Raw genomic sequence first — 24,119 nt, 5'->3', positions numbered from 1 at the left:
AAAACTTGGCTGAGAAAATGAAGGGTGTTCCTTCAAGGCTTAAGGATTTAAACTACAGTTCTGATAAACATTGAGAAAGGATTCAATATGTTACTTGATCCAATGTAAACACAAAAAAAGCCAGAAAATATATGTTAAAAAGCAAGTACAGATGTCACAATTCCTTTGTTTTTGCAGCTTTGCAGGCCTACATCTCAAGAGGAAGGTTATATTATATAATGAGCAAATTATTTAGCGACAACAGACTGATGTGGTGCAAACGTTTCTTGTGTCACCTCTGACGTGTGTGGTCATTTCCCCAGGGTAGCATTTGGAGGGGAAAGAACAGTGGCAACTACACTAAAAACATTCATATTGCTTGTACAGATAAACCTCCCAACTTCAAGAGGTATTCATTCCACCACCTTACATGGAGTAGCACACATACATGAAAAGCAGGGTTCAAATGTCTTCTGTTCTGGACCGAGCTCAACTGAAGGAAGCCTTCACAGATGAAGAGTTCTCTGTCTATCTCACCTTTTTATGTATTTTTGGTTCACATACTGCCCTGAGGTGACCCTGACTTCAGATTTTAGTGTCATCCTGAACTGAAATAGTATGGAAATATTGACCAGAAAAAGGGGTTATGTTGAGTTCATCATTACAAGAATCACATGTTCATGTTCACGGGGACAATGTAATGCACCAAGACATATCAAAATATTTATGGCAAATGTTGTAACACTTTCCACCAGACACGTCTGTATTAGTCAAATAAATATTTTATAATAAGTGCTAAACAAAGGATAAGAGTTATCTTCTAAATTAGTGGAAATTCAGAATCATAAAAAAGTTTAAATATACTGAATTCCTCTAAATAGTAGCAATTAGATTTTACAATATGAGATTTAAATACTCTTGGCAAATTAAATAAACACATTTTAGAGTAAAAACCATGCAGTAAATACCACAAAGATTAATAATACGTCTTAAACCAAAACTAAAATAAATATTGCTTTTCAAGATCACGTTCTAAGGGACATATACAAAACATTTTGCAAAAGATCATGAAATAACATCTGCAAACTAAACTGTTGACAAGTCACATCTGAATAAGAGTTACATTACAATATTAAAAATGGACTTGCCGTGTGTGTCTCAGAAACAGCACCTTAAAAGTTTCTTTTAAAAAAGGGAATAATAGCACAAAAATTCTGAAATAGAACTTTTCATGTTAGAAAGCTTTGTACAAACTATGTGCATGTACGGAGCTGGCTTTTGTTACTGCAGCCCCTGAACCTGGTACAGGGGTATGTGCAGGGTCACCTCACTCATTAACTAGCCTGTCCCCCATACTATGAATTGATGCAGAGCCATCCATAAAACACTGCTTTCCAAAGGTTGTACCATGCTACATGAAGTCTTAACAACTCTCACGACAGCCCTGTACAAGGGAGTAAAACCTGGGAAGTGAAACTTATCAATAGCATAGGGACCTCAGACACAAGAATCAAGACTTAAAACTATGTCTCAATGTCAGGCACAGAAATCCAGTTAGTAATTACTGTACAATAACATGTGGTTCCATAAAACTATAACACGATGCCATAAAGCAAACTGGCTATAACAAGATTCATACATAAGGGGACGCTTTTCCACAATGCAGGTGCCTGTTGGCTATAATGTGATTCAAGTGTACCGGAACGAATCACACACATAAAGTAAGAACAGTTGCACGGCAGCCTCAGCACAGCATCACACACTTGGGATGGGCCTCAGTCTTTGTCCAACCTGCATACACACAGCGGAGTTGTGCTGTGCTCAGCTACTGTAGTTTCTTTCTTTGGAAAAACAGTTATAAATACTGCTGTTACAATGAGTGGCCAGGGCATTCAGTTCATGCATGTGGTACAAGTGAAAAATGGAAAGCTATTACTCTGGAACAGAAGCTTGTTATGAAGCAGTATAGGAGAAACGATAGAGCTTGATATCATTTGAGCTAGTGGGCTTAAAGTAGTGTGTATTTTTTTTTAAAGTCTCCTAAGAAAATGTTGTCTCACTCTCCTTCACTGCAGAATTACTTACCGCTTAGAGCTGTAAATACTAAAGTAGTTCAGGTGGGGAGCTGCGTCAGCATGCGTAGGCTGCAAAGGAACAAGTAATAGGTTTATTCCATGCTGAAAAGAGAAGAAAGGAAACAACGTTTCGGCTGTAGAGCCTTCTTCAGGTGTCATAAATACTCACACCTGAAGAAGGCTCCACGGCCGAAACGTTGTGTTTTCTCTCTTCTTTTTTTCAGCATGGAATAAACCTCTTACTTGTTCCTAAGTAAATACTAATGCATATTATGCCTTGTTTTATTTTTCACTGTTCTCTCTGCAATTATATCTTTGTACAATAATTTTATTTACAAACTAATTTGGTTTTTTATGGTAAGTTAAAAAATGATAGTATTGTACTGCTTAGAAATGTAAATATAGCTGCACATTATGACTTTCTGTTTTCTGTTTAAAATGGTCACAAAAACATTGATTGTGATTGTGAAGTAATACGTTCAAAATAATAGCATGGCCAGTTACTTGTTAATCTGAACTTTGTACCTACTAACTCCTTAATTCCCATTGAACCAATAGTTTCTATAATGCAGCATTTTTCAGGAAAACAACTATAACGTTATATGCCTGTAGTTCATACTTATAAATTAATACATTTCTTGTTTAACCATTATCAAATGTTCATAATAATGACGAATATACCATCCAATTGCAGGAGCTTGCACACTTCGTTTTTTGGTAAATACCATCCAATTGCAGGAGCTTTCACACTTCGTTTTTTTGGTAAATAGGTAAATATATATTCCTAAGCTGCTATTGCCTTCAATAATGATTTAGGGAGCATTATGTTAGTCAACCCAAATCTTAACATAATGAGTATCAAAATCTTAGACCTCTATTTATGCATGTTTTCAGAGTACACAAAGAATATTGACTGTAGACCTTGATTAAATTGCTTCTGGTGTCAATCTGATTGTTCATTCTTAACTGACCATGACACACTGACGAGAATTCGAGTTATGCTTTGGATGTCTTACTTGCCAGCCAAACATGACCTCTGTTCAACCACTGTGGTGAGCTGAGCTGGGTTGACATGGCATTTGAAACTTAGGGACCAAAGAACAGGCACGTGCGTGTCCAGTCTCTATGAGAGTAATGGGACAAAATCCCACAAAACAGCATCTGTATCCTGGTCCCAGATTTATAGCTTGCACTGCTATCAAAGGTGGCCACATACTACGAGCTTGTTGATCATCACTGATTTAAAGCGCTTTGAAAAGCCACCTTTACAGGCGCTATATAAAATAAAGTTTATCATGATTCTTACCCACCTTGATGACAAACGATAAACATCACTGAACCTACCACAATAAAAATGTTATTAACCTGATAACTTCATGAAATTGTAGAGGTTAAAAGTGATGTGTGTTTTGATGCCAAGTCTGCTAAGGACATGCCTAAGTGAAAGATCCCCCTGCAGCTGCAGAGTACAGTAAACAATCAGAAAACCATTTATAAGGGACATACTACTAAACAAATTTTTGACATCCAAATATTCAGGACAGCAGGGCGTGCAGGTCTCAAACCAAAACAAAAGACTTAAAACTATATCTCAATGACAGGTGTAGTAATCCATTTAGTAATAACTGAACTACCGTAGTTCATGCACTGTTGCCAGAGTGTGATTTTTATTGAAATAACAGCAAAAAGCTTTGCTGCAGTTTCTGGTCCCATTTCCCTTACATCACCTTTCAAGCTGAAGCCACAGGCGAGCAATTTGAATCCCATCTTCTACAACCTTGAAATTCATCTTAAGATAGACCTCTTTAATCGTATTCTTTCATGACGACTAAATACGCTATCATTGGTTTCTGGTTCATTTCACTGGATGCTGCTCTGTGCAACTGGGATTAATGCCTGAATGTTCCTACTCATTGCACATGATCTCCTTCATTGCACTCTTTGCCTCCCCCTTCACTCAGTGGGCTCTGTTTGTTTGGAGGGCTTCACTCTGTAAATGTCACCAAACAACCTTTCTCTTGCTGCATCACTCTGTGCTGCTTCTCAACCCTCACTTTCAGATATTTCTTAAATGCCTATTTAGTCTTTTTACCTCTTCTTGCTTCATTGGAGGATATAGATACCATTAAATTTAACTGCCTATTTCATACAGGAGTCACAACAAATAAACAGTTTAACACCCAGGCTAGCAGTTGTCCCTGCCAGCATATTCTAATGCCTGTACAGTGATCTAAAAATATTTTTTTTACCAATACTACCATGTTTTTCTGTATAAGCAACATTTTATGTATCTTTATTAAACCTGTCATAAGGTATGCCAAACATTTTGCATTTCAAGTGTCCTTATACAAATATTTTGGACTTTCTGACAATCCCGGTATTTTCATCCACTGATCTTTCTCTAATATTAAGACCAGTTCAGAAGAATGTCTTGAGTGTTTTGCAAAACTACTGTAACACCAACAGGATTGTTATTTATAGGATTGCTTTTATAGCATATGTCAAGGTGTTATTAGTAAGAGCTTAAGAAATGTATAAAATGTATTTAGAAACGAGAGGCTTGCCTAAGATTAATGGTATTTGTTAACTATATAAATGTCCAAACACTGTTCTATTTGTTTCTTTAGAAAAATATGAATATCACATACTCAAATTATTTCCCCAATAATTGTTTTTTCATTGCTGATTCACAGAGAGGTCCACACATCTTTAAACTACTATAATTCTTTCTCCTCTCTTCCGCTAAAATTTGATTCTTATTCTGAGGGTTGTCTTCCTCATCCAGTATCAGGGAGAAAAAGGAATAATTGATTCTTAATCAGATGGCATTTAGGAGAAAATGTCAGAAAAATTAAATGTCTCTTTAAAAACAAAATAAGATAGTACAGCCTTTGGTTTGAAATCAAGCTATAGTACTAGCTGGAATCCTTTAAATAAGAGAAAGAAAACCTTCTGAGATTCCTTTCATTGAAGTCTTCTGTCTATTTGGGTAGTTCTGGAGGTTTGGCCTCAATGCACAGATTGGCTATTACAAAGAAGAAATGGTATTAAATCAGTGAGGAAATAATATTTTTACTTTAACACATAGGGCATATAAGTCCTTTCAGACTTAATATTGTTGCTGTAAAGCAATGCACAGTCTAAGAATGGCATTCATCTTTTACACCACTATAAGCAAAGTGATGCATCTATACATGAGGAAGTCGCCCTACTGCTAATACATTAGAGAGCATTAATAACTATGGTACCAATTAAAAGTCATTAGGCACCAATGATGCTGCACAATGCAGTCCGTACATTAATTTCAGATGACAACCTCTTAACATTAGGTGTTTTTAAATGAACTGCAGATCTTTTATTCGCAGATCTTTGCAGATCCTTAAACGTTTTTTATTTGTTTGTTGACAGTGGAGTACAAGCCTATATGCAAAACCACTAAAGGGTCGCTAATGTCTCTGTTTTGGCCTCAACTGGGGTGACAGTAGTATCATGGTATCATGAAGCCATTAATTTATAAATTCTGAAGGCAGTTTGTTGTTACTGGCAATTCAACTGCAGACTCATTTTACAACAACACTATTGTCACTGCATCTTCTATATCTTTCGGCACACTAACGCTTGTGGCCCACACCTGCAAGGGTCATCAATTTACAGTTTTAATCTGCTACTAAAGTCATGCAATGGCCCACTGTATTACTGGTCCTCAACTAAAATGAGCTCCTTCTGGGGCAACCTGGCTAGACAAGCACATTAGTGTCAACATTCAAGAAATATTGATTTACATTTAAGGCTGCTTACTTTGCTTACATTAAATGGAGGGACATCAGGCACTGACCAGTTACCCATGGAAGGGTGTCTTGAATATAACACTTGACCTATTTCATCCAGGATTTCCGAACTTGGTTATCAGAATCCAACTTAGAAATAGAAAGTCTGTCAAAGTTTCCTTGGTGAAAAAATACCGTATTCTTACTGAAACACTTATCCTGAGAAACACTAACATTTCTTAAATGTTTCAATGCACGTTCTCTCTTCCCTTGACAATGAAAGGCAATCAGTCCAGACAGTTAAGCATTGACCTGTTTTAACAGTTTTGGTGTATAGGATGCTTTAACCTTATGCCATGGCATATTTTTATGTCTCTACAAATTACAAATTACAACAACCTAGGCTCAACCATGAGCAAGACTCTAAGCTTGCCCATGTTGTGCTGAGAGCTACTCCCCGATACACTGGATAAGCACCAAGATATAACCACTGACCTTAGATAGACCCAGGATTACAAAGAGAATAACTTCCATAATATCAATGGAAACATTAATCTGATTTGACTTATATCTACCTATTTAATACAATTTCCCTCAGATTTTGATCTTCTTTCTGGTTTAATTTAGGATAAAAGGTTTTGTCAATATTGACATTGACCTACAGTAATGGAATATTCATTGCTGTCCATAATAAGTCTATTTACATTGACAGACGTTTTGCAAAAAGCAAATATGATTTATGGCTCGGGGTTTCACATCTGAAGAACTACATTGGGTTGACATATGCTTTAAACTTTAGAGATTACATCAAAGTAGCAACATTCCTGTATATAAATCAAGGCACTACCACCATTTTGTACAGGGTTTAAGTGTCTACTTTACAATGATAGAGGTAATACAGTGTGTATCAGAATTAAACAATTAAACCCAAACTTTAAGCCATATTAAACCTAAAACCGAATCAGACGGTTTTAGATTTATTGTGAAACAGGACCATGGTGTGGGGATTACGAATTCTAACCTCTATTGAGCTGACTCTCACTAATTTCCTTGACAAAGAGGAAAAACTGCTGGGATCAGATTCAGACAGTGTAGGTCAGCTCAGTTCATAAAATACATTAATGTCAGTTACACAGTGTTCATCATAATGCCTGCAAAATAATTTCCAACTCAGCAACCTAACTCCTGAAGGCCCCCGAGCCAAGCAAGTCCTGTGCCTAACGAGTGGTAAACACCAGTGACATTTTAAACACAGTAAGGTCAATTTTCTGGCCTCTCTCTCAGCAAGAGGATGTCAGCAGTACTCACATGTCCTCCGGTGTCCAGTGTAGAAGAACCTTAACCTTCCCAGAGTCTTCCTTCCGCCTTGCTATTACCTAGAAAGAAACCAAAGTTTCAACATTTTGATCATGCTAATAACACAAGGATACAATGCATTGTAACATTCATTGAAATGTTAAACAATAAGAGAAGCAGTCCCAAGGGTATCTTAACTTAGTGGTGCACCTCTGTCATCTGAAAATGATGTTACAGTATATAAGCATGCCATAGAAAATCCTGTCACAATTACAAAATAACAAGTTGGTAATCACTCCAAAACAAAACCTATCTTGTTTTCCTGCAATGTAAACCAGGACTTTATAGATCAGGGATTTGATCATTCTGAGGTAAAGGTGAATAAGTATGCAAAATAATAAAATACGCTGATTATGTCTGTAGAATCAGATCTGGAAGAGCACTAATGTGGTATTTGTATTTTTAAATAAAATTTGCAATTTCTACCCAGTGTGTGGCAACTCATCATTCACATTAATTGAAAGAAATCAATACTCAGGTGTTCATTCTAGTTCATTCTAGGAAGGCAGCTTTCTGTTGAACATCTTTTTGTCTTTTGAGGGAAGCAAATTTTGATACAAAGAGTGGTTCAGAACAGCTGAGGCAGAAGCTCTCGTGTTCTTATCTCCATCTAGATACTCCAGCTGAAGAAAAAGAAGAAAAACACATGGGAAAAGACCTACAAGAAAGAGACAGGCCACTGTTCACTAACAACAACAAGATTAACAAAAAAAACAGTGTATGTCCCGAGTGCTCCCACATAGGGTTCTGAACAGTTAAGGAGAAAAAGAAACTAACAGAAATCAAATCTCAGAAAACACAATACAGCTTGATAAATACCAAAAAATAACTAAAAGCACAGTGCAGTGCAGAATTTTGTAGTGTATTTTTTCTTTGCAAATGCCAAGCAAAAAATACTTCAAGGCAGACACTAGCAAATTAACATCCTCCACAAAGAACCCATCAACCACAATACACAGTGTAAAAGTATGGCCCTAGTCCCTAGTCCTAAATGTACATCTCCTCAATTTCTATACACTCAATTTCCTACTGACAGAGAAGATGCAGCCCCCTCTCTCTGTCACAGTACAAGTTAAAACCATTGCCAAATACAGCAAGATTAATTTCATCAGTCTCACAAGTGTATGAAGTTTAATTAAATTAAGTTAAATATTACAAAATCATAATTTTCAAATTTAATGAGCAAAAAAATCACACCTTTTGTTGCATCTTCATTATTTCAACAAGGCTTTCGATGAAGATTTCTTGCTTTCTGGTTGTCAAACATATAACATGATGAACATACACAGTGTCTAAGTGCGGCAGACTTAGACCAATAAATTCTGAGTGATGATTAAAAAAAAGCTCAATAAAAACAGAAGTCACAATAACGGTTTTTGATCTAAAAAAACGCATGTACATACAAATGTGTATGTACAACAACATTGCACATGATGCACGGCCTACATTGTAATTTACTGAGTCTTCAATTTAGACCTTACAACACATTTATTTTCTAAAAAAAAAATACAATGTGCCCTTTATGCTATTGCCAACTTGCCTGTACCACAGAATGACGTAAAACCAATTTTATTAAAAATCTTTTATCACGGTTTTAGGTTTAATGTGATGATTTTGAAAACCGGCCAAGCAGCAGGATCTACAAGAGTTTTACTAACCGATTCCTGCCTCTGTGAGCCGTGCCATCAATTTTTCAACCTATTTCCATCCAAAACTTGTCCTGGATTTAAAAATGCCCAACAGTAACCAAGGAAAGACACGCAATAAGAAGGGCTGTGTCCTTGAAGCACCTTTCTGAAATTCCTATGTACACATTTTACTATAATTTGCAGTATACATAACCTCTGATGCACTCCCAACTTACATGCATAAGACTCATGAGCAATTATGAGAAACCTACTTGGTATTCCTTAATGGCACAAGAATAGCATTAGTTCACAGCGCATCACACAGAGCACTCAATCTACAAAGTCGTGGTTGGTGGAGCCAAATATTTCACATAATACACATTACACATTAACCAAGACCATGTTTTTACCTCTTAAACAAATTTTAGCACCCACTGCTCAGCTTGCCATGGCCATTAACAGTAGAATCCTCAAAGAAAACTATTCACCTGACAGTAAATAACAGAAGATGATAAGAAAAGATCTTAAAAATCTTTTTTTTTCTACATAGCTTGAACTAAAGCTTGTAACACATTTCTACAAAAACAGTGGTAGAACTACAGAAAAACATCTAAATGGGATGATCTGAGGTGAAGTTGAGTCACTCCAGATTGCGAAAAGCCAATCAAACTCCATTCTCCAACACTGTAAGCAAGCGTATCACCACTTATCCAAAATATCATATTCGCTAACAGGTACAGATCTATGTTCTTCTCCTAATGTCTCTCATTTACTTCCTTGCTACCCCACAGTAAGGTCACCCTAACCTCAATGCAGCTTTGTTCTAGTTATTACTCCAACCCCGCAAAACCTTTCAAAATAAGAGAACTAATTTCCAATGAAAGGTTGAAATATTAACTGCCCTGATTTTCACCATCTGAACCAAGTCTTAAATCTGTATTCTTGCACTGTAAACATTTAACACGTAACATTTCCAACTGAGCTGCAAACATTTTTGCATCAAAATATCGCTTTGTTCCGATTATACGTCTTAAGACAGATTTGGTTAATGTGTTTTCAAACAACTTAAGATGTGATTATACCTGAATCTCCCAAAAAAAACATTGAGGTGAACACAAATTCCGATAGTGAACTTATAAAGCAGAAGCAATCAGTTTCAACATTCAAGAAAGTAAAAAAAAACAGAGGCCTTTTAAAGGATATCTATTTATAAGGATCTCAACGAGCCAACAGTTGTTAAGCACATTTATTACGCACATGGATTATAAAAATAATACTTTTGACTCTGGAGAATTGAGTATGCATTCATGAAAATTGGTTGAAGGGCAATAAAAGTCATCTCTTCTGAGACGAAAACTCTTCCAGTAAGTTGGAACTGCGGTTTCCTTCAATTCAACCGTAAACCAAGAGCTATGCAAGATTGGCAGAGGGATGTTTTTCTTCAGTAGCTACTTAAATGGCAAGCCTTTTTGTTTTCAGCTAATAAATATATAAATAAATCCTTATTTTTCACCAGCCTATGTCCTGTCAAGGTAGTCCACTGCTGGACACTTTATCACAATACTGTCAAATGCCACTGTCATGTACCAATCAGCATGAATTATTCTGCACCAAAACAAGAACACAAATGTTGTTGTGCCTGAGTGAAACAGAGTGGTAGTTTATTTCAAATTGGCTTTAATATATTAAATACTTCCTGAAAATTATAATTTGATACAATGTCTACTTTTAATACTTCCTGTCTAATGTCTCTAATTAAAAAAATCTTTAGTCCATACCTAGATCCCGGTCTTGCTGTGTAAGAGCTAGATTTGAAAAATTACTGACACCAGCTCAGCATGCTCATATATATTTTAAGAGCAAGACATGCAAAGCCCACTGCTGTCAAAACATCTTAAAAATAAAAGAAATATAACTGGATGGATTTTATGTATCTAGGTATCTCCACATTATGTGAAACAGTAATTTAGATTGCATAGATGAAAGCAAAGTAAAGACATAAAAGGCACAGTTTCTGAAATCAACAACCTTTTTGTCCTTTTCTTTAATTAGGGCAATCATCCCTACCTCACACCACCTCCATGTTAGGGAGTTTCTGTATTTTGTGATCTTATTATTTGTCTTCCAGCTTCTTTAAATACACTGCTGGCTGAAAAACTCCAATTATGAGCAGAAGGGAGGAGAGGAGACCTATTTAACAGTGTTCCAAAGACAACAGCTTTCACTGTGCTGCATCCCTCCATGTACGTCAGAGGAGCGCATCTGAGCCCTTGCAAGCTGGCAGCTGTTTAATTGGTCTTTTAATTAAAGAAGCATGGGAGTTAATTTTGCTCATAGCTGCTTTTGAAAACAGCGTTATAAATGCTATTCGAAGGGCCGGTTTTGAAAGAATATGTATGCATTGAGAAAGAACGCCACTTAAAATAGCTGTGTAAGATCTCAGCAGAACTTAGCATGATTTAGTACCCATAAAAAGAGTGTTAGGATAAGGAAATCTAGTTTTTTTTTTAAAAAGAAAGAACAAAACCATCTATCTGAAGTGTACACAGCATTACAGTGAAGCAGAACTGTATGGATTACAGAACATTCAGAAGGAAAAACATTAAAAAGCAAAAGTTGTTGATTCTGGGCAAACATCTCCAGCAGAAACAGATGCACACGGTAGCAGCACTTCTTAGCTGCACATCAGCCATTACAATTGCTAAGAAATCTTACCAATGACGCAGTCTGGTGGAAAACAAAAACATTTCACCAAAACTAAATTTAGCCCAGCACAAAGAAGCTGTCACCGTGCTTTCTCAACCTTCAAACATCTGACACCAGATTTCAAGATAAGCACTCCTTTACTTTTATTAAACTTCTTTTTTGGAAAATCCAATTCTCCCACCCTCTTTTTAATTGTCAGTAAGCACACTCGTGGAACAATCAAACTACATTCAAGATCCCTGATGGAACATTAAGATAATAACAATATTAGATTAGTAACACTGAAAGATGAATGCACACTTTGCTATGCATAATGTGCCTCTTGCTTAAGTACAGCAGAACATATTCCCTTTCAAACGTCCTGATTTACTCACTTTTTCATCTACTCCCTGTCCAGCTTTTTTGGCAATGCTAAAATATTTACTCTCCTACTTTGCATGACCCTAGCTTTATCAGATTTATGTTAACTTTTTTCTGAACTACTGGACAGAATGCTGCTGGCTGGCAATGTATCAGATCACAGATCAACCAGAAAGAGAAATAAAGTGATAAGCTTGCAAATAAAGCAAACGCTCTCCAGTAAACGTATTTTCAGCCATTCAATCCTGCATAAAATTGTCAACGTTTGTTAATTGTCTCAAGCTGCACAGTGACTTGGTGTGATAAAGCATTGCAATAAACATAACGGACTACTTCAGAACCTTCACAGGAAAATGTTGTTTTCATAAATTAAGCATGGATGAAAAGGTAAAAATAACAGCCTAGGAATTGTGGACTGTATGCTTTAGTATGTTTAAAAGGCTAGTGTTGTACAAAGAATATTCTGAAACTAAATGTGTACAATAGTGTTTTCTGAAACTGCATGGCACATTCTGTGATATGACTCACTCATCCATATAGTGTCCACGGTCAGTAATAAACAGACTGCCCTTTTTGATCTCATCATTAACAGGGTTACACAGGGCAGGAAGACACAACCGCATATCGACTTGAAGCGTATAAGTCACAGGGCAAAGAGCCTTAGCGCTGGATATGGGACTAGCACTGTATTTTTCATTGCACCATCTCTCAGGAGGAAACGTTGTTCCCATCCTAAAAACAAAAATGCTACACGAAGTGCAATACAAAGACTATGTACAGTACGTTATTATAGACAAATAACAGGGAGGGTGGGCAAGCTGCTGGATTTCATGTATTCCCTAGGCCAAATAACTATCTGCTTTCTTGATTCTTCTACACACCAACAGAGAAAGTAAAACACAAAAGCTTTTTCTCTATTTCCACAGCTTACAAAAATGCAAAAAAACACAAACCGAGTCTCATGCTTAAACAATATATACAGGTTACAATAAGATAGTGGATGACCAAATTAAGCATGAGAAATTAGTTTTGGACACTTTTGAACACTGGCAGAATATGGATAGAGTCACAAGTTCCATCACACTTTGTCATTTTGCTATTTCCAGAGAATAGTAAAATGGGGGTTAACCAGACAGAGCCCATATAAGATCAGCAGGGTTCATGTGGACCGACCAGCTTCAAGCTGATACCCTTGATTCTTTCAAGAAACAACTGGATGAGACACTCTGATCAAATGACTACCAAGCAAACGAGCTAAAGGGGCTGAACAGCCTGCACCCCTTTGGTAACTTTCTGGTGTTTCTACTGGGTGCTCAAAACTTACGGTCAAAGAATGCGCATCTTCTGCCAGGACAGCAGAAAGGTACTAAAAGATTGTCAGTGCCGTCAACACCAATGCACACCTTTCGAAATAGGGAAATGTCTCAGCACTAAATCATCCATAGTGCTTTACTGTATACATAAAGTATGTAGTGCTTTATGGAAGCAGCATACAATAACCCCTTAATGCTGTGTCTTATTGACATCTGAAATTTTACATGGGTTTGTGACCTTTTCAAAAATGCAGCCACCTTTAGGATTTGTCCTGGCACCAAACCATATCATGCAGATATGGATTAGCGCTAAAAACTGAGAAAAAGAAACATTCATTGTGAGAATGGAAATTGCATAACTGGGTTAATGAAGAGCCAGTTTTCAGGAGTTTGCACTGAAAATGACAGCTAAATCAAGCCAGCACTGATCAGCATTGAAATTGTAGAGTATCACAATACCTATAAGTATAGACAGAGTTCAAATGCAAGAGTGCATAAGATCCAGTATGAAATAGAATTAATAAATGTTTCCCTTGATCCAAATGATTTTCAAGGTGAAGATTTTGACTCTGATCACAATTTTCCCTTGAGTTCACCTGATCTTCCATATTTCAATGTGTATCAAGTTGGCTTACAGCAATGAGACAGTTCTACCACAGAACTGTTGGAAAAGTCAATGCGGCTATGTAAACATCTTATTTTAGGATTGCCTTTGGCTCCTATCATTAAAATGTGCATGTGTAATGGAAAGAATGTCGGATCACAACTAGAAAATGGGGTGCAAATACAATAGAAATACAAATAAAGGACACTGAAAATATATGAGTGAATAATCAACAGTGCATTATGTTCTAAAATTAATCTTGGTCATCTGTAATTTCTGTAAAGAACAGTTAAACTATATAATGGGAAGGACTGGTATGGAGTATAAGATCTTAATTGTGTGCTGCTTCAATGATTTTTGTTCAACAAAAAGCTTTCTTGTGCTAAAATTGTCATACACAATTTATCAAAGAACAACACTGCTCTCTGTTGGATAAACAGAAGAGTGGCAAGTGAATTATATTAGAGAACTTGAACAGTCCCAGATAATAGTGTAGTACAGGTTTGATTTCAATACCCTTGCCAGATAATGAGAAAAAAAAAGATTTCATATCATAATATGAATGAATAAACTAATGATAACTAATAATAATTCTTATTGCTAAAGTGCTTTTCCAAACGCAAGGACCCACTACATTGCGATAAAGAAAAAAAAGTACAATAGTAAGTAAAAGAAAAAACAAAAACAAAGAATAGAATGTAGGCAGGTGTAGGTCTAACTAAAAAAAGATATATTGGAGCCACACTACTATCTTCTGCGTCTGTAACAGGTTCTTTACATTTCTTTGAGACTGGCAGAGGTCCATCACCAGGTCTAACAAATAAGTTAATAAGACACAGCTTTTATTGCTTAGTTTTATTTCAAGCTTTTTGTTTTTATGTTGTTGGTTTAAAAATAAACAGGGCAACTTTATAAAATATGGTAACTTTATAATCATTTGTTTGCACAACATTACCTCAACATCAAAAACTAACACTAAAGTTTCTTTTTATGAGACTTCACCTGAGAGTAACGTTGGAGTTAAAACAAAATGCTATGTTGACTTTCTGAATTAAAAAAAATGAAAAAGCACCTTGTATAGACAATCGTTGTCCTATTCCTAAAACCATATCAAAATACCTTCATTCAACTGATTAATCATTTTCTTCTTTAAATTCTTTCATAAAGCCATGAAGTAATCAATTGCACATTTTGTATAATTTTATCTATTGCCTTCAAAAGCAATAATCCCGAAGCATTTATCATTAAACACTGACAGATGATAGAATTCAATCATATTAAAGAAACTACTGGGGGCAGTTATTGTAGAACAATGTAGTTTTTTCCTGCTGACCAAGTTCCCACTCTAAATACAAAAGGACTTACTGATGCACCTTCCTTTAAACTAGTTTTCTGGAGAAAGTCTCTGTTGCCATCTGGTGTTCAATGAAAGAACTGACAAACACTGGCGCAAGTCCCTAGGCTTTGAGAAACCGCCATCTCCTACGATTTTAAACCAGCTGAGTTTTTCATCAAAAGCTAATTGATAAATATCAGGAAGAGGATGTTTAAAATTCTGTGTACTAAAGATGTAGGAAACGGCACCCTTGAAGGTGTTTTTTTTTTAACTTGGGGCTCAGTACGGAAACAAAATTATCTTTAATAATCAACTTTATTTAATATAGTGCCTTTAAAGGTGGCTTCTCAAAGCGCTGTACAGACCGAAGACAACAATAAAATAAAAATAGGACACATGCACAATGAGAAGGGTCAGAGATGGGGGTACCAAATACAGTAGGAACAGAAGGGTAAAGAACAGATGCAGTTAAGTAAAAGATCTTCTAAAGAAAGCTTTGAGTCTAGATTTAAATGAGTTTAGAGAAGGTGACTCTCTGATATCCTTGGGGATAGAGTCTCTGAGCTTTAGAGCATAACAGAAGAAGGCCCTATAACATCCATAGAGTGCAGACAGGCTTGGGGGGACAGATAGGAGACCAGAATTAGAAGAGTGAAGGTTGCGAGGTGGGGAGTTGGACAGCAGTAGCTCAGACTACTCACGTACTAAGGTGCCAAGCCATGCAGAGCCTTATAGGTGAACGTGAAGATTCTGAAGTCGACACGAAACTTGATAGGAAGCTAGTGCAAGTGTTGGGCACGGTCACACATAGACTCCAGGGTAGGAGGGATGTGATCACTTGCACTAGACCTGGTCAGGATTATGGCTGCCGAATTTTGGACATACTGGAGTTTGTTCAATGCGGATTTAGAAACCCCAGAGAGTAGAGCGCTACAATAGTTAATACACGAGAAGACCAATGTGTTGATCAGCTTTTCAGCAACAGTTAGAGATAACTTAGGACGTAGTCTAGCCATATTTTTTAGGTCAAAGAAAGATGTTTTGACAATATGTTGCACATGTGGGTCGAATGTCAAGCCTGCATCAAATATCACCCCCAAGTTTTTCAAAAATGAAGTTCAAGAACAGTGCCATTCACAAATAGAGTTACAGCGTTGGCTTTACAAAGTTGATGGGGGGGGGGGTGCCAATAAACATGACTTCAGCTTTGTCACAGTTTAGATTAAGGACATTTTGAGTCATCCATTATTTTATGTCAGAAATGCAATCAGAATAGAGACAGCCACATCAGTGTCGGGTTTGGTGCGGATGTTGATTTGAGTATCGTCAGCATAAAAATAATAGTCGAGGCCATGTGATCTGAAGAGCTGACCAAGTGGAAACATGTAAATGCAGAAAAGTAAGGGGCCTAGTATCGAGCCCTGAGGAACACCAGACTTGACGAGTCCAATTTCAGACCTTAATCAGCCAAGAGAGACAAATGACAGCAATCACTGAGGTAGGACTTGAACTATGTGAAAAATTTCAGAAATTCCATTCTAGAATTTTTGTAAGAAAGGGCAAGTTAGAGATGGAGCAAAAATTGTTTAGATTGCCCAGAGCCATGTTAGGCTTTTTTGGCACAGGAGTAATGGCAGCAGTTTTGAGGACCGTTGTTGCAACACCAGTGCTAAAGGACTCATTTATTTTATTGAGGACAATGGGGCAGTGAAGTGAATCAGAACTGAAATAAAAAGGTGTGAACATGATCTAATATACAGGTGGTGGGTTTCATATGTGAAACCAGTTTACTGACGGATGCAGAGTCAAGAAGAGAGAAGGGAACCAGTAAAGTTAGGCAAGCAGGAAAGAGGTGTGGAGGTGCCATGCGTTGCGGAAAGAATGTGATGCCGGATGTTTTCTGTCTTGGAGCTAAAGAAATCTAAAAATTGCAAAGATGCAATGAGGCAGGTAATGTGGTGGAGCAGTCTGTCGATAGTGGAGAAGAGGTGTCTGGGGTTGTTATGGTAATTTTCAATGTGAGAGACATAGGTGGATCTAGCAGACTGTATTGTATCCTTATATTCAGATATGCAATCTTTCCAAGCCTGGTAATGTAAGTTTAGGCCAGAAAGACGCCACCTACGTTCAAATTTTCAGGAGACTGCCTTCATTGATCACAGATGGTCGGTGTACCAGGGGGCAGAGCGAGAAAAAGAGATGGTATCATATTTATCTACATGGTAAACTACATGGTATGATATTATCAGGAACTACTGCTATTAATACTTTTCTTTACAGTACCTCAAAGGAACTTACCATACAAAATCAAAGCAAAAACAAAGGTTAAATACAAACTATGACAATAAGCAGACAAATGAAGGCAGGATTTAATACAGCTAAAAGAATTACATTATCTCGTGTGAGGTGTGTGTACTCTACAGCTTGATCTCCCAAAGTTCACAGCTTATTTTGGTAAAAAAAGTTCTTCCATCTTCTAAGATTTAAGCTGTATGACAAGACAAATAATGCTTGATAAATGTTAGGCTTTGTGCAAACAGAAAGTTGAGCATCATCAACATAGAAATGCAAATGAATACCATACCTAAGAAGAATGTAACTCCATGGAAATCCATAGATACTAATAAGAATACAACCAAGAATAGATCCCAATGATACATCAAATACAACTATATTGAGGAAGGACCGATCAGTTTAAATAACCTGCTATAAAAACATTACATAGATTGTCTAAAAACCATCCAATAGACTTCAAATGGTGATATTAACATACAAAGCTTTTCATGATTTGAGGTCCTTGACATCTCTGGGAGCTACTTATTCATGGTCCAGTATGTTCTCTCGAAACTATGCAAACTATTTCGGATACATCATGAGGAGAGGCTACATGGAACTCTGCTAATCTTGGGAGTACATGAACTATGAAAATAAGACTCACAAGACAATCTAATAATTTTAGATTGAAAAAAAAATGAAAATCAGTCAGGTCTTTTGGGTGGTGTTATAAATTGCATTTAAGGGATGATGACATATGGAGAATATAGGGTTCCACAATTACTACTCTACCAGCTTCCCAAATCGTTGTCCTAGCAACCAGTTAGTGTATTTGTACAGTATTATTGGTGTTACCTATAAATGAACAGACAGATAAGCACCCAGCTATATGTTTTTGAATTTATATCTACCAGATTTCATGCAACAAAGCTGGTTATACCAACTTTATCTTTCGTGAAACAAGTTGTAAAGCAAAAGGTTCTCATAGTATGAACAGCAAAATGCTTTTCTATTAAGAAAACAATTGCAGACAATAAGACACATGTAGTGTTATCTTCCAGTTGAAGTCTATGAGGTTCATACGCTTACAGTACCTGCCATTGACGACGTATCTATAGTTTATCATCATTTAAAATTTACAGTGCTGCTTATTACATACAGCTTTGGAGATAGTCTTCACCATAAATTACTTGTGTACTTAATTATACCAGCCCAGAGAAGCTTCAGAATTTTACTAACGAATAAATAAATAAAAATGAAATTAAAACAAAACTGGTTTCCAGATAAAGTGACTGGTTTGTAGTGATGAACAGAAGGAAGACACGAGAGCAAATCTGCCTATAGTCCAAGGCAGTGTGACAAGTCCCACTTTAATTACATACCTCTAAGGCAAGCAGACACGCTCAAAGTTTAATTTTTACAATGTTATTCTCTTTTTATGCTGAAAATGGCATTTTAAAATGCAAAAAAGACTAGGTTTTCAATACCAGTAGCCTTTATCAAAATGTTGCCAAAACACTAAGTCTTCTACAAGGGAGACTATAAGAAAAACAGTTTTTAAAAATATTGAATTCAAAGAAATTTGAATTTTAACAACTTCAAATTTAAGTGCCCCCTTACTTACGATATATTAGACACCCAAAATACACCCCATGATAAAAAAAACATTAACTTACTGTGCTATGGAAAACAACACTGTGACCATTCCCCAGGCTCTCTATATGTGTTGCAAGGTTCAAGCAAATAGCCCTGTGCCGTATAGCATCCATCGTCTGTGCATCAAAGAAATCATGTGGCCTTGCTGGAAAAGAAAAACAGAAAAGTTGTAAACCTGGGAAAAAAGAGCAAGACAAACTTACAGCACAAAAGTGTTAAAATACCCACCGCAAAGAATCTTGAGGAAATCATGCAAGTCTGCTCTAAGGTGGCCTCATTTGATAGCTACTCACTGCTAGCAAAATAAGGCAGTCAGACACCCTGCAACCAGTGATGATTCAAACGGACCTTTCCGAGTGGAATTTGTCTTGAAAAACTACTGATATATGAAACAGCTACAAATATTTGCTTCCTGGATTTTTTTTTTAAAACAACCCCAGGTATAATTAGTTTTGACCATATGATGTATGTAAATGGTAACCGCTAGCTGGACACAAACTTAGTCTTAAACTTTCAAACTACTAAACTGAAAATCACAATTTAACCCCCTCCTTCTTTAGTATCCGACACTATCTATGATCCTTCAAGAAAAAGACGGACAAATTCATTCAATCAATAAGCTACTAGCAACCATATAAGGAAGAAAGACCTTATAGTGACAGGACACCGTGTTTAGGGTCAATGAAGCATGCACAAGTTAATTGTTCCATTTATTACGTTTGTCTAAGAATGGATAAGTAAAAGAGTGGTCCTTCATTTGATAAATGGAATGCTGACACTGGAAAAACTTTTTTTTAAAGGTAATGTTCTAAAACATGCAAGTCTATTCTTTCCTTTCTAAAAAGTAAAGTTCAAATATCTTGTACAAGTACATGTGCAGTGTTTACCATTCACACTTGAAGAAGGCTCTACAGCCGAAATGTTGCATTTCTTTTCTTCTCTTTTCAGCATGGAATAAACCTTTACTTGTTCCTTTGCAGTCTACACAGCCATGCCACATGCCAGCAGCCATATCACTCTGCAACTCACAACTGGCAACCCACTGAAGCTCAGCAGGTGTGAGCCTGGTCAGTACCTGGATGAGAGACCTCCTGGGAAAAACTAAGGTTGCTGCTGGAAGAGGTGTTAGTGAGGCCAGCAGGGGGCGCTCACCCTGCGGTCTGTGTGGATCCTAATGCCCCTGTATAGTGACGGGGACACTATACTGTAAACAGGCGCTGTCCTTCGGATGAGACGTAAAACTGAGGTCCTGACTCTCTGTGGTCATTAAAAATCCCAGGGCGTTTCTCGAAAAGAGTAGGGGTGTAACCCCGGCGTCCTGGCCAAATTTCCCATTGGCCCTTACCAATCATGGCCTCCTAATAACCCCCATCTCTGAACTGGCTTCATTACTCTGCTCTCCTCCCCACTGATAGCTGGTGTGTGGGAAGCGTTCTGGCGCACTGTGGCTGCTGTCACATTATCCAGGTGGGGGCTGCACATTGGTGGTGGTGGAGGGGAGTCCCTATTACCTGTAAAGCGCTTTGAGTAGAGTGTCCAGAAAAGTGCTATATAAGTGTAAGTAATTATTATTATTATTATTACGCATGCTGACGCAGCTACCTACTTGAACTACGTTTACCATTTACTTTATTTCACTTGCTGGAATGATGCCACTTTGTAAATCTCACAATCTCAATGCACACTACCCTAAAACCCCCGCACAGATTAATTCCCCCACATAATGATCTTAATTAGTATTAGGAGTAAGCTTCATGGTTTGTTTATGCACACATTATAATCAAGGGACAGACAGTACCAATCAAACTTGCTCATCCTAGTGAAGAAAACTCAATAAGGTGGCCTAATGTAAAATTCAGATCTTGCCACTGTTTTAATTTACTTTACTAGTACAAAATTAGAACCAGAGTAAATAGCAATAAAGGCTGAAGGCTGGATGCTTTGTCATAAAGCATTATTCAAGTTTATGTCTGACATTCACAGTCAAATTTGTTTTAAGGTGACTACTGAGGACCCACATGGTTCTTTAATACTAAATTTGAGAAATCACAAATTTTCAAGTTTAAAATCTATTTTATGTAGAAACTCGGCTTTAGCTAAAAGATGTTTTCAAATAAATACAGCACATCAAATTCTTAATTCTTCAATCATAATTTCTGTGTTTCGTTTAAAATTTCAATTAGCAAAGCCCTACCCATTTCAAAGATGGATACTAAGTTTCAGGAACTGCAGCCCATTGTTACTCGTAGGGCTCTAGTTTCTAAGGGGCAGACTGTGAATGAACTACGTTTTTGATCTGTGTAGCTACATTTTCCATTTTCTTGTATCACCAACAGAAAAGTTACCTGTATGTGGATCCCAGACAGAAATTTAAGATGACAGTTAGCGATGATTTTGAGAAACCGTCATTTAAAATGCCCAGAAAACAAACTGTCAATTCTGTTTTCATGCTGTGCCTGTAATAATAAAACCCTGAAGCTATTCTGTTTCCTGTTGTGCGGGATGATTAAGTTTCAGGACATCATTTTAAAAACAAATCCTGCAATACGACATGCTTTGCATTTCTCGAGCACTACCATAATCTGGACCCTTGTACAACATTCTGGTTAGATCTTAGCTTTTGTTTTTCTGTCAATGAAGATGAGATTAAGCTTTTCTTGCACGTACAATTAATAGACATCAAGATGCAGATCCTTTATTTATTAAGTGGCTTATTTATATACTACATGAAAGCAGTTATTTCTAACAATTTCACTTTGATATGGAATTGATAATGATACAGGGGGTGGCAGGAGTTACATATAGATGTGGATATATGGAAAGATGTGAGATAGAAGTCTGCTTTTCCAGACTGAAACTGACATCCTGTGCCCAAATAAAGTTAAAGTGCACTGGTATTCAAAGAGAACTAATATAAAAAGCCTCTCTACAGGTTGCTCAGCCCAGGAAGAGACAGAGTACTTTCATTTATAATCACTCTGCATCCACTCACCTGGGTATTTTGCAGGATGGTTAACAGCTCTGTACTAAACACAATGAGGGCCCTGATAATATAATTCACATTTTTAATTTAATATCCATCCAGTTTTTTTTAGGCAAAAGTTCAACAATTTTGATGTTGTATGACTGGTTTTCAGTGACATAGATCTATGACTATAAGCATTTTATTTTACAAAAATACTTCACACGTTTTTCTTCACACCACTAAAAATCATTAATCATCTTTAAGTAACCACAGCTCAGATCTAGACAAAGAGTATACATGTAGCACAAACAAAGACATGGTATTACATGCTAGTAGGAAGAAGATGTATTTTAAATATAAATGCAGGGAGTGGACTAGAAGAAGCAATCTATAGGGAAGACCTAAACCTGTTTTAATTCATTTCATTCATCATCTATAGAGTGCTGTGACGCACAAAGTACAAGATTGCTCGGATATACTTAAAAAAGTAGAATTTAAATCAGCAGAAGTAAAGCACAAATCGTAAAATGTCCTTGTTTTACCATGTTTGGAATCACGACCAATTTTGATCACCATATTTCAAGAGGGTTATTGCTATTACTGGGCTTATTTAGCTTAGAAGGGAGAAGAATACGTGTAAACATGATGTAGATATTTAAATGATCAAATCCTAAAAGTTAGTAAAAGTCAATCCAGTGGACAAACTAAACAATGTTAAAAGAATGCAGTGTCATTAAGTTTAGGACCATTCAATATTTTTTTTTTACAAATGTACTGAATACTAAGATAAAAATCAAGGTTAAGTGAGTTGTGAACCTTTTGACTACAAGCTATTTATAAGGGGGAAAAACATGACATTTTTCTTCCAAAAGGACATCTAGTGGTGCTGCCAATCCAACGGACAAACCTCGACTTAAAAATAAAAAAGTGCTAATTATAAGCAAAAATATCTCCACACCTCTGCTAACGGGTATAGGTAGATCTGTAGGATTAGTCAGAGAGCGAGAGAAGATACTCCATTGAGCAAAGAATATTCACGCACAAAGATCAGCAGAAACAACACAAGAAATACATACGTAATGATCTTCTGCGCTTGTTCTTCAATTTCCTCCTCTTGTTCATGCCAGCTTTAGAGGGCGACTCTTCCTTCACCTTGGGTTGGCTGGACACTTTGGAAGAGTTCTGCTGGCTGAAGTGAGTTGGAACATGCCGGGCCAGACCCCCCTGAGAGGCAAAACTGGCATTGCAGCCACCTACCACGCACTGCGGAGAGCGAAAGGAAAACCAAATGACTTTCAAGACATAAGATTAACGGCACCAGGACACAACTGCTAGGCACTGCACCATACAGAAAGCCTACTGTGGAAAATCTTAAAGCATCTGTGCTTTCTATGTAGTCAGACCTCTTTGTGATCAACTAATTAAGAACATAGGAAAAAGTTTGCTACTTAGATGTTCTGGATGTAAAAGATTTGACCACATTTTGCAACAGGACACATAAAGAAACATAAAACTCATAGGAAAGTATTCAAACCATAATTTTTATTGTTAAGAACACAAAACATAAGCTGTGCAACTTAACTATAACATGTATGATTATGATTTTGTATGCTTAGTAACGGCTGCATGGGTGAGTGCACGTATTTGCTCCAAGTAGAGAATCATCATCTGGCAAAACGTTTGCATATAATCTCACAATGTGGGCTCTCTAATGAAATCACTTGACATTAATCCATTTAACTAAAAATGTTTTAAAACAGGACAGTTAGAAAACTATTTTAAAGATGCTACATGTGATTAATGATATGATTATTAATTTTGTGTAGCATGTGGAGGTTGAGAGGGTTCTGATTCATCATGACCATTGCCAGAATTGTAAGTATCCATTCACTGGCTTCTCTCCGTTATACCAGCTGGAGGATTTTTAACCTGGTCATTATGTGACAATACACAATAATTGGAAATGAAGATGCTAATCACTTTAAACTATCACTTTATGGGGATTCAATATCAATAGATTAAAATGCAACCCTGAAAATGTGTGTATTATAAGTGGGGTATCATTATAGGCCAGGCTTATATACACAGTCGTTAAAATCT

The 24,119-nt window shown here is 36.8% G+C and overlaps 1 protein-coding gene across 6 annotated transcripts in view; it reads right to left on the bottom strand.

Annotated features, from left to right (window-relative positions):
* aebp2 (AE binding protein 2) overlaps positions 1-24,119 on the bottom strand; it is a 72,681-nt gene that overhangs the window by 13,489 nt on the left and 35,073 nt on the right. For 3 of the 6 annotated variants that reach the window (XM_088923956.1, XM_088923957.1, XM_088923959.1), the window contains exons 4-6: positions 23,096-23,282; positions 19,075-19,199; positions 7,130-7,197 (exon numbers count right to left, since the gene is read on the bottom strand). In XM_088923956.1, the coding sequence (XP_088780082.1) occupies positions 7,130-7,197; positions 19,075-19,199; positions 23,096-23,282 (380 nt within the window). Of the gene's footprint in view, positions 1-7,129; positions 7,801-19,074; positions 19,200-23,095; positions 23,283-24,119 lie in introns of those variants that run through there. The other 3 variants (XR_016091490.1, XR_016091489.1, XM_088923958.1) reach the window with 2 other exon arrangements.

This window comes from Atractosteus spatula, chromosome 8 (genome assembly GCF_055471065.1).
Source record: "Atractosteus spatula isolate fAtrSpa1 chromosome 8, fAtrSpa1.hap1, whole genome shotgun sequence".
NCBI lineage: Eukaryota > Metazoa > Chordata > Actinopteri > Semionotiformes > Lepisosteidae > Atractosteus > Atractosteus spatula.
This window is presented reverse-complemented; position numbering and strand designations above follow the sequence as displayed.